This window comes from Pelecanus crispus, chromosome 4 (genome assembly GCF_030463565.1).
Source record: "Pelecanus crispus isolate bPelCri1 chromosome 4, bPelCri1.pri, whole genome shotgun sequence".
NCBI lineage: Eukaryota > Metazoa > Chordata > Aves > Pelecaniformes > Pelecanidae > Pelecanus > Pelecanus crispus.
In genome coordinates this window covers 29,223,694-29,239,565 of record NC_134646.1, presented here as the reverse complement: position 1 = coordinate 29,239,565, position 15,872 = coordinate 29,223,694, and the positions used below count along the sequence as shown (strand labels likewise).

Genomic DNA, 15,872 nt, shown 5'->3' with positions numbered 1-15,872 from the left:
TAATTTTAGGAAAGAATTAATATTACCAGTAATGGCTATTTGAAAGACTCTTAGATACGTAGTTTAGACTTCAAAATTTTCCTCATGCTACAAGATATCAAGTGACCAAATAAGTTAAAAAAAAAAGGTGAAATGCCATGCAACAATAATAAAATGTTTTTAAAGAGACAGCATGGAAGAGTAAACTAGTTCCACAAACCTTAATAATATCAAGGCAACCATGTTCTTCAGCCAATACAGTTACAATATCATCCACACAGCCTTTGAAAAACAAACAGAACAATAAAAAGTTGAAGACTATGAAAAAAGTGATACCAGTTGAACAGGATATCAGGTAGAACCCCACTCCAATAAAAAGCACTTAACTTTGGCTTTTTATTGACATTGCCACATCACCTGAGAGTGAATTTTCAAAAATAGAAATGAAAATTATTATCACCTGTGCAGACAGAAAATTGAAGCCTAAGAAAGTTAAGTAGCACATCTAATTTAACAGTGAAAATCTTTTTGCAGGCTTAGTAAACCCAGAGTGTCAGTGTCTGTCAAATAAATTAAAAAGTCTTTCCACTTATTAAAACAAACAAACAAAACCAAAAACAAAACACACAACCCTGAAAGAACTTAAAAATACCTGGATATAGAAGCTGAAAGTAATTTTCATTTTGTTGCTACTTGCAGATAATACTAGCAGTATTTTATAACTTGTTTTCAACACATTATTGAGAAAATAATCCCAAGTCAGGACATGAATTTTTTTCAGTGGATAAAGGTTACCAATCATTTGCATTCAACTTGAAGGGGAGTGAAATACTTCAGGAAGCTTTGTTAACAAATCACTTACCAAAACAGTCAGAATTTCAACACCCAAGCACTAAGTGCTGAATGAAAAAGATGTTTCTACTGAGAGTAACTAACATTAACAGCATTACTATTTGCTCTGTATAATAACAACTTACTGATAAAGCTTCAAATTGCAAATTCATGCACTTCCCCTCCCCGTGGTTTATACATAAACCCCACAAGAAATCAAGTTTTAAAAGCCACAAAATAGTCCCACTTCCAGACTCATTTACATAAAGCAAAAATTTCATGTCTACAGTAATGTTTTATAGTTTGTACGTGAAGCCAGAATCAAAAGCCTAGATCCACTAATACGCTTCTCAGCCCTCTTTTTTTATTTGCTGTCTTCCTATTTGAGTCCTGCTTCTCCCTGCTTGGGATCTGGTACACAAGCACTGCTAGTGAGGGGACAGTTTTCTTTACTGTCATACAATTCCTAACTCATTTCAGAAACCTCCTGCAACACAAAACAACAAATAACCATCAAAATGACAACCTTTCCTGAGCATATTTTTTTTATAGTTTGCCCTTACTCTAACATACTCATAGCTCTTCTGCAAAGTTACTTTTCCTGGCACCCACCTCTGTACCTTCCCTAGACAAGCAACCATGCCTCAAATGCCTATTTAATTCTGGAGATGAAAGCTGACAAAGGTGAAGTGCCTTAGGTCTGAGCATCACAAGCTGACTAGCCTGTAAATCTCTAATTATAGAGCTACTTGGAAACTTAAAAAAATTTCTTTTGTGCTACTTACCTAACATAATTATAAACTTCAATCTTTCTGCTATCTCCAAACTCTGGAATAATTTTCTCCCCTAAAAGAATAACAAAATCAAATAAACAGTTGAATGCTACCACATAAAAATATTTAGATAGCATACATACCCATCTATATACACAGTCAGTGAAATAAGCTTCTACACATGAATTTTAGATTTAGGAAAACTACCTGTTAGAACAGAAAACATTATTTACCCCAACTATAGCACAAATAGTTTCATGCCATCATAAAGAAAAAGATGTATCATTTATAATGGCTCTTAACTGGAACAAATGCAAAAGGAAAAAAAAAAAGCAGCAAAACAAAGCCGCAAGCTGCCTTAGCAAACCTGCAGGTTTATTATTAATTCAGTAACAGGCTTTCAAAAACTATATTTTTTTCCCAATGTGAGCATGCACAAAGGTAATTAATTATTAAACATGGTAATCATCATAGCTTGTATTATTGCACAGTGCTTTTGACAAGTCATCTGAAAATCCCTTTAAAGGTGTTTCAGAAAATATTATTGCATTTTTAAGAAAATGTACTTATTCAAAAGAATAAATAATCTATGAACACTATGCAAATTTAGAGAAGAGCAGAATATGCAAAAGAAGACTGTTTCCAATATCTTGATCTAATCACTATATAAAACAGGTTCTTGACCATGCGGTTGTCTGACAATTTAGTTATCTTGTATAATGAGACTAAATATCAATATTGAGGTATTTGCTAGATTATACCTCCCTACAGAAAGTTGCTGTCTTTGAATGCAAGAAGTCCAGTTTAACATATACAAGTAGTAAAGATTATGCTGTCATAATTTATTTCAACTTCTAGAGTCAAATACGCATTTTCCAAATAAACCCTTGATTCTGTACAGAAGCTCTTTAAACTCTGGTGATAGGGCAGATTTTCCTTTCTCTTCCTCTCCATGAAACTTTATTAGTTTCTCATCCTTTCCAAGGAGAGCGAGGGCATGACAGCAATACTTATTTCATGCTTAAAAACACAATTAAACCAACAAATTATCTAGAGAGACTTCTTGGTTCAGAAGCTATTCCTCACTAAGAATTCAATCATGCAATTTTGTTATTGTGGCTTAACAGGCAGCTGCCCTTCATGGTTAACACACATACTTGTACCAAGCCAATATGCATCCTACTGCTTGAACCACCACCAATACCATCCAGGTAGGAATGCTAACATATTCTGATATTTGGACTAGGGTGATGGGCAAAGCATCATTAACCCCATACTCAAGAGCAATCAAGTTAACGTAACTATTCCCCAAGAGTCACAATCAAGAGAATTACCCTTTTACATACCATGCAAAGCTCAAATAATATTATACCAAGAGACCACAGATCTGATTTAGGGCCAGAAGGCAGAGGCTTCTCACACTGAGTATGATCACTTGACTTCACTATTCCCTGTGCAATTACTTCAGGTGCCAGATAAGATGGGTACCTAGAAAGATGCAGCAACATTAAGTAATACCCTGTCTGTCCAAACCCCCTACCCTTCAGTTACAGTTGTCAATTTTGCATTCTGAGAAACCAGAACTCATAGCAATGCAGATTGTTCTATTTCATTCAGCCAAAACCTACACATTGCAGCAAAGTTTCACTCCAATTGCAACATACATAGTATCTACCACATAAAAGGTCAAATCTTAATCACTAGCTCTGTCTTCTTCTGTGAGAGGAAATAACAGCAGCTTTCAACATAGCATATCTACATATCTCAAAGAAAATGTATACCAAGTTTCAGCACTAGTACATTAAATAGATGTATCCTAGACCCATACTTGGGGGTGGTGGCAGTATTCCCCTCCACGGACAGTGTTCCCATCAAATAACTTTTTGAATTTGTAAAAAAAGTAACAAAATGCGTTGAGGACATATTCTACCTGCTGCTAGATCATTTTAAAATAACATTGCTTTTTTCTGTCAAAAAGTCATTATAATACTAAAAAAAAAAAAAAAATCTGAAGGGAAACATTATTACTTCTTTAAAAGTCATCTCAGTATTTCAATTGTAAACAACACGACACCTCAAAAAACCCAAAAAGTTGCAAGGAAATACTGCAACAAAGCATGTCACTAGACAGTAAGATCACTTGAAAATAAATCACAAAATGCTAAATAGAGAAGAGGCCTACAGTGGTGTGCAATAGCAAAGCACTGATTGTGCTTCTTCCTAAATTTGAAATTAGATTGTACCTCCAGAATCTGAGTCACAGGGAACTACTAGCATTTGAAGGCAAATCTAGGCAATAAGGACTGACATCACACAGTTACAGTAACATGCTTGCATGGCACCCATTCGCAGTCCTTCATTAATTTCACCTAGTCAGATGATAACCTCTTCAGTGACATTACCAGAAGCTTCTGTGTAAGGGGTGTATGCAACAAATATGAATTAAACCAGCAACCTATAACTCGTGAACACAACATATTTTTGAAGATGATGCCTCAAAACATATATGTTTCCTGAAAAAATACATCCCTGATATATTTGTATTGTGTATCTACATCCTTACCCTATAGGGAAATCAACATCAACACCTTGAGCAGTCATATGGTAGAGACCAAATTTAGCCAACTTCACATGTCCCTGAAAAGGAAAAAATAAATGAACAAGGGCAGCAGAATCAGACATCGGAAGAATCTGTGTTTAAGTTAAAATAAAAGTCATTTCAAGTTGCATTAGCTGTCAGAAGACAGATACTTATAAAAAGTCACCCTCCTACATTTCTGTCCATCTATTAGGCAGAACTCCACTACAAGTTAATAAGGTGCTTATTTCTAATGCTTTTACTTTCCAAGAGCATTAAGTATCACCTTGTTTGGAACACACCAGAAAATCAGAACTTTCTAAGTTACAGCATATTTTCAGTAAATTAAAAAGGCTTAAATACTCTATTGAACATTTTTCCTGTTTGAAAACTGTTCAAAAACCTGTTTGAATCCCAGAACTCCCTAAGTATCAGTACTACTCCCTCACCTTTTCTATTTACCCAGCCTTGTTCCTCCAGTCCTTCCCACCAACTCTTTACTATCTTGCTCTCCTTAACTGTATCAACATATATTTCAAACAAACAAGTTTTCCAGGTGCTTGCTTTTACTCTGCAGAGGCAGAAAGTTAACAGCAAAACAACAAAAAATAGGCATAGAAGTTGAACTGAGGTATTGTTTCTGCTGGATTTTGAATTATACTCAGCCAGCCTGCAGATGGTGCAACAGTGAAGGCTACATCAGCAAGCCATTCCAAGTGCAGGGAAAAAGTCTAGAAGTCTACGGTCTCATAGCCCCCTTTTGTTCTTGTATTGATTTTAGGAGTATCTTAAAATCCTGAAGTACTTTTGCTTGGAGCATTATCAGGATTTTCATTTGTTTACAAGTATATCAAAAGCAGTGTTCCTTCCTTCCTTCCTTCCTTCCTTCTTCCTCTTTTCTTTCTGCCTTCCAAGGGGAGGATCTAGCTATTCTATCTAAACTGAGTAAGAAGAGGAAGGGCAGAGGGGTTATGCAGACAGGCTAAGCTCTTTAGCTGTCAGTTCAGGTGAAGCGACTGCTCTGAGTACAACAGCAGCTATTAATTTCTCTCAGCATTTATGAGCAGAACCTGTATTCCACACTGCCAACTCAATAGTCTGTGACAACAAAATTGACAGACACTGGAATTTTAGTAATTTAACATGAACAAAGAAATATGCTGATATCTTAAAAGTCAAGTATCAGATCACCATGAAACAGAGGAAATCTTATTAACAGCTAATTAGCCAGAAGAAATATTTTCCTATTCAAACAGCTAGGAAGGTCTTGTAACTAATTACAATGACAAGCAGACTTAGATTACCACCTTAAGAAAATGGTGAAAAAAAGTGGTTTGGGATAGAAGAAAATGGGAAAAGAGAAAAATAAAATCTGAAATACATTTGAAATTTAGGAAATGGCAGAGGGGAGGATGGTGGGGACATACACACACCAAACAAACCCCACACCTTTCCAAATATGCAATTTTTTTCCCCACCGGAAGGACTATAACCGCCCAGTCTCCATATATGACATAGCATGCTACTCATTGGCAGCAAGAGGAAAAAACAAAAACCAAACAAAAACATGTATTTATTCCTGTAGCTGTACCTTTCGATCCAAAAGAATATTGCAAGGGGAGAGTGCTCGGTGGACCATTCCATGTTTGTTCATATATTGCAAACCCTGCAAAACCTCATATGCTATGCATAAGATCCTTGAAGAACTGGAAAGAAAGAAAAAAAAAAAGAAAAAAGAACACGTTATATTGAATGTTTCCCTTCTTAATCTGTAAAAATGTAGTGTTCCACAGCTATTCCAAACACAAGTGAGACATTTACAATTCCAGAACAGTTTAAGGGATCAACACTGAATATAGTAGGATATGTTCAGTGCCATACACAACTCCTCAATATGCCACAACTAGGTTTCTTCACCCTGAACTGCTCCTTAAAAACATTACAAAATTGTGGCAAAATATAATATTCTCTGCGATACGAACTATGACATATACCTCAACTAATCCGAAAAAAAATCTGAACCCTTCTTTATTTTTATTTGTTCTTCCTAAGTCTGCTATTGATGTTTATAGAAAAGTCCAACTGAACAAATGTTTTTGAAACTCAGATGTTGACTGGAGCTTATCTAGAAGATAGTGCTGAGGCATGGCTAGATCACACTGATAGTCTTCAGTCATCTCAACATCTAAAATAAGAAACAAAAGAAAGGGCAGAAAACTTCATTTTCAGTGTCTTTTGTTTTACAACCTTGGAAGCATCAACCTTACCATCTCTGGAAAGAAATGACGACATTTACCATCCAAACCATTTTGACATAACTATGTATTTTGACAAAAGTTATCATTTACTCTAAGAACTGATAGCCATAAACAGGAGTTTCTGTGAACAAGTGAACAGGAATTTGTTCAGAGACCACCAGTATTAGGCTTCCAAAACGCACCCAAAATAAGAACAAAAGGTACAGATCTAATGTCACCCAGAGAGATTCCTTTTAATTTTTACCTTCCTCATTTCCTGTCCACTCCCCTGCAGAGCACACTTCAGGTCTGTTTGGAAACTTTCTCTCTGAAGACACTGGTTTACAAAATGTTGAGAAAACAAAGCATATCTACTTATAAAGGCCTAACTTTACATCCCCATTTTTTCATTTCATTGTCAAAGAATAACATACAATACCATTCTGGACAAGGCTCACTACCTTCCCTTGCTTATTAAAAACTTTGTGCAACAGCAAAATGAGGGGAAGCACTACAGACTGGCAAAAGTAACAAGCCAACTAGTCAACTAAACACCAAAATTTATTTATTAAAGCTATATTAGCTGCTATTCACACCTGATGGAATGCCAAAACTTTGTCACAAGAGTAAATAGCTAGGTTTTGACAAAAGCCACAATTCCAACAAATTCTGAGACTGGTGCAACACAGAAATACTGAAAAGAGATGTTTTAATAATAGTCTAAGGCCACCATGAAGTTACCTTACATGGAGCTATTCTCTACACTCTAACCTCTCTAGCAGGAGAGATCTGTACTATTTTACACTAGTTGTGAATATACACTGGTATGTTAAATTCTAAGCACAAAGGGAATCTATTCTAACATATGTCCACACTGCTGTATCTTAGATCATAGCATTTGGAAGTGATTCTCAAGGTCTTAGCAATTCAACCAAAACCACATGCCTAATAACCACAAAACCAAAACAAACCCCCCACAACTATCTCGCTCCTCCCTCACTGGCACTTTCTTCCCCGTCCCTCCCACCCCCAAGTTACATGATACACCACAGCATCAGACACCACTAGCTGTGTAGTGTTTCTTCCCAGACATCCTTGGGCAGATATAACGGTGGTAAAAAGTTTACCTTATAAGCCTTCAGCTTCCTTGTATAGTTTTTTTTTTTTGTCTGCAACACAAATATTAATGATAACGGTTGCCAACAGAATCCTCTCTCTCACTTTTTGCACAGCTTTGCAAAACATGACATGAAAAATAAATGATGGAGAATTTATGTTTCCAGTAAGGAAACAATTGCATGTGAACAATTAGTACATCATGAGGTATTTTAGCCTAAAAAGTGTTTCTTTGTATTAAAAAAATAGAAGTAAATATAAAGTGCAATTTTGTGGCCATTGTGCCTGAGGAGTGCAGCGTGCTTTGGGGGCACTAGGGGGCCTCAGCCACCCATTTATTCTCCACGTTCTCTTGCAATTCATGAAAATAGAACCCGGGCAAATGCCTGAAAATACTACTTTTGGATTCTTTGCTCTTTAAGAGAAATCCTCCATGGCGTTACAATGACTAGCAACACATGAATTATAAGTATCTTTCATTGCACATAATTCTCAGCGTCCTTAAGGTCTCGATGCCACCCTGCTGGGCAGAAGCGTTCAGCTATGTTACCGCACCCTCAAGCTGAAGCATGTACACCACCTCCCCACGCGAGAAGGAACTCTGTATTATAAGCTCTTCATAGTGCTGTTGCACATTATCTAGTTCTTATTTAATTTAATAATTAAAACACACTCTTTGTGGTTATTACCCATGAGATGTGCATTTAATTGCAAAGGCCCTGACAACAACGCCCACCGCTGTTACTGAGCACAAGAGATCTGCTTTAAACTCCCCAAGGCCAACTTCAACAGCAGTCCCTTGCCTCACTGGAGATGACTGCCAAGGCTATCCACTCGCTTCAGTGGGGCTCAGCTCTCTCTCCGTTTCTACAGCCACTGGCAACACCACCAGCATTGCAACGGGGTTCTGCAAGTGCAGCACGTGCACTCACACAGCTGCTTCCAGGCCTCAGGTTAAGTTGACCTTTTTTAAAAAAAAACATAAATAGAAAAAGAAAACACAGCCTAAGTGAGGAGGACATTTACAGCACCCTATGTTGATGGCGAGGTCTGAGCAGATTCAGAAACTTTTTTCCTGATTATCTGGAAGCCTGTTTTTCAAGAGACTAGCTAGCATCAAACTATTGATAGATCTAGAGGAGTGCTTTATCCGCTGGGGCTCCTGAACTGCAGAGGTTTCAGCACCCTCCTTTAACGGGAGGTGCGGGGAAAAAACCCAACAGCAAAACACAAGAAACAACACAGGATAAAAGGCATGGCAGGTTTGACACCAACCATGCTTCACCGTTGACCTAACGAGCTGTAATGACAGTGGTGTAGCATGAAATACCTTGTTCATCTCAGCAGCTGGTGATCATGGTTGTGACTTTAAACTATTGCAAAGCAAATCATTCCACTGCTCAAGGCAGATGCGGTAGGAGGCAGTAAGTAAAAGCATGGAAGTGTGAGATGCACTTCTAACAACTGGCAGATCTGAAGCGGTACTAGCTGTCTTGAGTTTCCAAGCTCTCCTAACAAGACTTGTTTTAAGGTTGTTCTCTCCAACAATGGGAGAAAGAGAGAAGCAACAGGAGTTTCTCTGCAAAAGGAACACTTGACAGAAGAAAGAGGTATGATCTCCCTGCAACTACCAGCATATTTTCAAGGACTGGACTTCATTTTAATCCTCAGTCTGGATACCAACAGATCTACTCAGCTGTCGTCTACTCAGCTAGGCTTTTGAAAAGGGGTTCTCTTCAAGTGAAAGGATTGCACACTGATGTAAAATGAAACTGCTCGGATTTAATCACTGCCTGCTTTTTTACCAGTTTGGAGCAGAAGAAATGTAGCCATGAAAAGGGGCCATTTGGTGTTCCTTCATTCAAGAAATGAAGAATTAAAAGAATATATGGATTACAACCAACACCAGGCTTAGGTCTGTAACTTGACTGTATAGAACCATAGCAAAGGAAGCACAAAGGATAACCTAATTCCTCCCTCAGAAATTCATCTTGAAAGTATGGGGGGAGAGGGGGAATCTCTACTAGTTGATATGAGCAAGTTCAGCCAACAATACAAAACCAGCATGGTTAAGAGAGGCATGTGCATGGCATTTATGGGTGGAGAGAGAAGGGAAGACGACTCAAAAACCCACAAAAATGAGGATTCTTTTATTACCTCCAGAATTTGTCAGACCAAAAGCTATACCAGACAAATGACTAATTTCCACACTGTAATAATACACAGGTGGCTGCATTGTGCCTTCACAAAAAACATTAAGTTTTCCACTTAGAAGTCATGCTGATCTCCAGCTTGTTGAATTCTTAATGTTAAGGACACAAAGCTGTTTTCTGGAAGTTTACTTCAGGAATAATGAACGTAACCTGTCAGGAAACAGATGTTTTAGCAGAGTTTCAATCTCTTGTGGTGCTGCAAACCCACTGATTAAATAATCTGATTGCTTAGGACAGTTTTGTCACTTTTTGGATTCAGACAGAGGGAAAAACAACAATTCTTCTTGGAACGCCCACTACAATCTTCTGACTGAGAACAGCTTCTGGGCCAGGGTGAAAGGGAAAAGTTGTACTAGAAGAAATTGGCGTACTCAGAATCTTACCTTTCCTCAAAAGGATCAGATATTAACAAACAAACAGACAGAGGGAAAGAGGGATTTATTAGCAACCAAGTAAAGACAATATACCACTAAAATAATTAATGGAACAGAGAGCTAAAAGCGAGAGTACTCACCCAACAGTGACAGAGCAATGCCTGGGAACAAACATCTAGGGAGAATTGCCCAAGTCATGGGTCAACATAAGTACAAGATCAAACAAATAAGGTTGGAAACACATTTAGAAATTAAAAAGTTTATGACAGAAAGGTGGGATTCTGAATTCTTGCAAAAAAAGAAAAAAACAAAACCCAACAATATTACTTATGTATTATTCAGTTTGAATGGTTATTTATTAACTTATTATTTGTGATTAGTAATGGGAACAATAATGCAGGTGCTTGTAGAAGCAGGAAGCTGGACTCCAAGATCGGATGCTCTAGGAACAAACAACTTCCAGCAACGGATTATTTCAATTTTTAGGTAAAATTACTGGTCTTTCAAACGCTACAAATGGTCATACTAGCTCAGACCAAAAACTATGAGACCACTATCCTGTTTTCAAAAAAGATGACAGGCAGATGCCTCTGAGAGAGGGAATACAGAGCAAGCATGTATGAAGTGTTCCCTGATATTTTCCTGGCTTCCAACATCTTTAATTCAAGCTTGCTTCTGGGTTTAAAAAAAAAAAAACAAAAAAAACCCCAAAAAACCTCTTGAGCATGGCATCTGATAATGTCAGAACATAAAGTAACCCCTGCAAGCCTCAACAGCTCTTATGACAGGATAGCCATTATTCCAAATCTTTCATCTGTGTTCACAGAATACCCCCCCATGAGTTACTGTGGAAATTCACAGCCACTGAGTATTGTGTTGGTAAGATCTCCTTGCTGTCTATTTTATCATGAGGTTCTCTTCATGGTGCTCTGTTGCTCTAACTTCCAGAAAGCCAATTTTAAATTCCAGCTTCAAGCAAAGAAAACAATTGCTTAACTCCAGAGTAGGAAAAGTGATTTTGGAAAAATGCATTTGACAGCCAGCAGCAGTAGTCCCTACATATACCACAGATTGCTGAAGGGAAAATAAAAACTACTTGATGCATGACATCTTGAATACTTAAGAATAAGAGGACTGTAGATCATACGGTTAGAAATCTGAGATGGGTAGGGTCAGGAAATTTGACCTATGAAACTATTACTGGAATAAAAGAATTCCAACATGAAAAAAGAAACAATGAAAAGATAAAATTTCAGCATTCATGTCAGTATCATGGAAGTTACAGGTTCACACAAGTTTCTTTTCCTCCAGTTTAAAGGAAAATTAATGCCAATCTGCCCATGAATTCACTGTATTTGTCATCTTTACCAGAAGCACATTCATAGCATTAACTGGAAATACATCTTCTCCATACCTTTTTGGTGCTGCAATAAAATAATTTAACATGAAAGAGTAATCAGGTATCTCAAAAGGTCTTCCTGCCTGCTTACTGTTTTCCAGTCCTGCCTTCTCCTAGACAAAGCAATCTCTCCTTTTGATGACTTTGACCCAGTCAGCTGTAGCCATTACAGTGTAGTTAACCAGAACACGTATATGTACCTAGACAGCAGTACAGGAGCAAAGATAACTGGGGCTGGAGGTGAAGTGGAGGCAGCAGCAAAATCTTGGGGAGAGGAGAAATATTTCTGGTTGTTACAAATGCATTTGTAGCATTTTTAACCAGTTATGGCCAGTTGTAAATTTCACTTGCTATTTTAACAGTCAACACAGAGTACCCAATCCATTTTGTAGAAGGAAGAAAGCTGTGCCTGGAAAGTACTGACAGCGCAATCAACACTTAATGGACTATTTTGAATAAGAGTGTTTCATCTAGTGAAACAAACAGGCCCCACTGGAATTTGAAACAACACAGGACTGGAACCAGAAAGCAAGCCTCATCATCTACTTAACTGTAGACAGCCCTGTAATTTTTGTACCTACTCGAGACGTATATATGGATTAGCATTAAGACATGTTTTTTCAATGGAGTGGCAACTCAAGGCTTAAGAGGAAACTGATAACAAAAACTGGAACTAGAACTATTTTGACTTCCCTCAGGGAGGCAGAGCAAGACCAAACAGGATAAGATTATGCTGATGATACCAAGTTCCAGAGTTTCTCTTTCCTCAGACTTACAATTCATGGGTACGTACACAGAAATGCATGCTTAAGGAAGTCTTTTATCAAATCTGTGTGTCTTGTTCTATCGTTATATTATTGCTGTAAAGAAGTAAACTCTAGAGGAAGAGAAGCTCAGCAATCAGGAGTCTTAAGAAGCTTATGGCACTGATACACAGGAGCAAAAACACAGGTTCCTCTTCCAAAGAGGAGTGTCAGACAGGGTCTGCCCTGAGGAAGCACACCAGAGCAACACAAACCAGCGATGTCATCAATCACTACCCCAGAACTTGTGAAACTAACACGCATTTGGAATTCAGGAAGGAGATTCATCACAAAAAATTGTGTCTGTTCAGAGTGGAACAGAACCAGGTTGTGAACAGATGTAATGTTTCTGAACTCATAAAAGTGACAATATTTCAATACGAGCAAAACTATAAAACAAAGAAAATGACATTTGCAGTTAGTTCCATTACCGCCAACAATGCAGATAGACTGGTTAGGAGTGGTGTGGCCAAGTGGTTACAGCAAAGGATAAAGTTTGGGTATAATCCCAGCCGAGACAATCACTACACTGACCTCAAGAAAGCCATCTGACCTCCTTATGCCTCAATCAACCAGCTGGAAAACTGGATAAAAAGCAGGACTAGGTTGAAAACCAGATGTGCAGATAAATTGGGTCTTCCTGGGTAAATAAATTACAAAATACCCTATACAGAACATAAAGAGTTTGATGCAGGTGGGAATGGTTTATTTAGCACTTTATTATGTGTTTGATTAAAAAATGGCACTAGGGACTGAGACTGTAAACACTGCCAATTTACTTGGAAATGCATTCACGTTATCAGAATGAAATGAACTGGAAGGGAACGAAACAAGCAGAGAGTAAAAGACAAAAAAAAGAATTTTATAGGCAGAGTCCTCAGGAAGTCTCTAACTCATGCACAGAGGTATTTCACACAGGATATCTTCAACAAGTTCATATTGCTCATTTGAGGAAACTCAAAAAGTCCTTTCATTCATTTTTTTAAAGTTCTAAGCTGCAAGCATGACTTTAAAAGCAACACAAATGACGTTACATTTTTACGAAGGTCTCAACTTGTAATTTACAATAAAAAAGTCCATAAAACAATGGATGAAGGCACAGATAAAGAACAACTGCAGACTGTTAAAGAACAACTGCAGACTGCACACAAAGATTTTTAATAGATAGGTGATTTTTCAGATTATCACTCAATGATTTAATTGTATCTGCTCCTCATAAAGCAAAAATTTTAAAACATTGCACCTTGAATTCCTTTAAGACATCCAGCATTCATCCCATAAATTGGAGGAGCAAATGGACAAAGTCCTCTTGAAAAGTAAGCACGCCTTATAAACCACCATCTTAATGAAACCTCTAGTGCTATCTCGTTTAATGCACAGAAGGGGAAAGACACATCCACATTCCTGGTTTTTGATCTTGCCACTGATTAACTTCTGAGAAGTCATTTTTGGCATCTTAGCCTCAGCTGGCTCATATGTAAAAGGTAAAAATGTAAAAAATGATACTTTTCACTGGACCAAAAAGTGCAATGAAATAAACAAAATTTCAATCACCACATGTAAAGATTAGGTAAGTAGCCCTCATTTAAAAGCAGATCACAGACTCTGCATTCTTATTACAGACTATACGTTCTGAGGTAACTAACACAATAGAACTAGATGCACAGGTGATCATAAGAGAATAAGACCTAATGGGATGAAAACCCAGACAATGACCTCAAAATATATAATAAAGAACTTAATTTCAATACATGTATCATATGTCACATTGCCAACATTTCATTAAAGGAAACAACACATCTCACATTCTCTTCTCTTCCTCCAAAAGGAGTGAACTGGTAAAACGTAGGAGTAGAATTAAGACCAATTGAAGTCAGATCTCCAAAAAACTTTGTTTTGGACTTCATCTGAACACATGCATGCACCTTTAAAAGGCCACGCGTTTTGTGATCAACAGTCCTGGCAAGGTCTACCGCAATCTGACAGACTCAGAAAACCAATCAGGTGACATATAAAAAGCAAATAAGGGAATTAACTGCAGCTAGGATACTCTTCCTCTACAATAAAATGCACCAAAACAGATCTTCAGCTGCTTGGGGGTATTGTTAAGTTAGTTCCAAACCAGGCATTAAATCCCATGCTCTAGGCAAGGGCTATCATTCCTTTGTACCTGAATGCACCAGCATCTAAATTTCTAGGCACAGGGTATATTAAGTTTCGGCTCTTTAAAGTACAGAGGCCTTGACATTTGTCTATTTCACTATACAGTAAATGGGCCAAGCAGCAGTCTTACCAGAGCCTTAAAACACACAGTCACTGAAGGAAAACTAACTTCTAAAGATGCATGATGAATGGTCACACAGTAAGCAGCGCCTATTGTCCTATCTTCCTCCATGTTAAAGTAAAAGATGTATCTGAAAAACAATTGTTTGCATGCTGAAACACCAACTGGCAACTACAGATCAGCATCTGGTTCAGACCTTATGCTTTTGAAGACACTCAAGTTCATAAGAAGTCCAAAAGTGACTTTTGTAGCAAGCAAACTTTGTTTGCTTCCCAAATCCTGCCCTATCACACTTCCGACATACTAACAATCTTCTCAGACTTAAACACCTAATATTGCATGTTTAAATAGAAAATAAATGACAGAAAAAGTAATAGACCTAGCAAAGATCACATCTATATTATCTCAGTTTGTAGAGTTGAGGGTAAAACAAAATCACGTGTTTGGATTTTTCACCATAACCTTTGTTATGAAAACAAAACCAACAGCTTCATACCACAGGAACCATTAGAAAAGGTAGATGCCCGATTCAGAATGACGACTAAATAAATAAGCTTTTTTTTTTTTTAAAAGTATAATTTTTAAGTATAAGTGTTGACCTAATGTCAATTATGGCAACACTATGCTGACCTCAAGCATGTTTTAAGTGCTCTTTCAAGGGGAAGAACATAATAAAATAATTTTTTGTAGTCACCACAACTATTCACTACAAAGGTTTTAAAAAATATTATTTCCACTCTCCCTGTTTATTGTCAGATGATATCTTTAATGATTGCTGAATCCGCATCAATAAACAAAACCAGTGTTTAATGTCCAGGCATTAATTTCTTATTGAACCAACAGAGTTATCAGAAATTATAGTAATTAACCAAAACTGCCCATCCAGTGTTGTTAGTCCACCCAATGAATTTCCAAAAGTTACTCAAAGCTTTCAATACTACACTTAAAATAGACACTACCATGTGCTTGTTGAGCAGCAATTCTGTAAAGTCAGCAAGTCTCAGTACCATTTCCATTAGTCACTCAAAATTACAGCTTTTCAAAGGTTCGCTGACAGGATACTGCTGATTAATTTCATCACTGCTTTTCTTCCTCCTCCCATTAAGAAAAGAGGTAATATTGCACAGAGTTTGCTAGTATGGTCTTTGCCAGGAAAAAAGGGAAGCGGGGCGGGGGGGAGGATATTACCAGAACTGCCTTACTGTGCTAGTTTACTTAGTGCAGCTTCCTTCTATACACCAAAGCCATAAGGAAAACATTTTCTTAATCAAAGGCACAGCTATGT

At 37.5% G+C, this 15,872-nt stretch overlaps 1 protein-coding gene across 5 annotated transcripts in view; it reads right to left on the bottom strand.

Annotated features, from left to right (window-relative positions):
* Positions 1 to 15,872, bottom strand: part of TBCK (TBC1 domain containing kinase) — a 110,312-nt gene that overhangs the window by 75,158 nt on the left and 19,282 nt on the right. For all 5 annotated transcript variants that reach the window (XM_009481633.2, XM_075709304.1, XM_075709303.1 and 2 more), the window contains exons 4-8: positions 5,753 to 5,867; positions 4,147 to 4,220; positions 2,930 to 3,071; positions 1,596 to 1,656; positions 200 to 261 (exon numbers count right to left, since the gene is read on the bottom strand). In XM_009481633.2, coding sequence (XP_009479908.1) covers positions 200 to 261; positions 1,596 to 1,656; positions 2,930 to 3,071; positions 4,147 to 4,220; positions 5,753 to 5,867 — 454 coding nt within the window. The remainder of the gene's footprint in view (positions 1 to 199; positions 262 to 1,595; positions 1,657 to 2,929; positions 3,072 to 4,146; positions 4,221 to 5,752; positions 5,868 to 15,872) is intronic.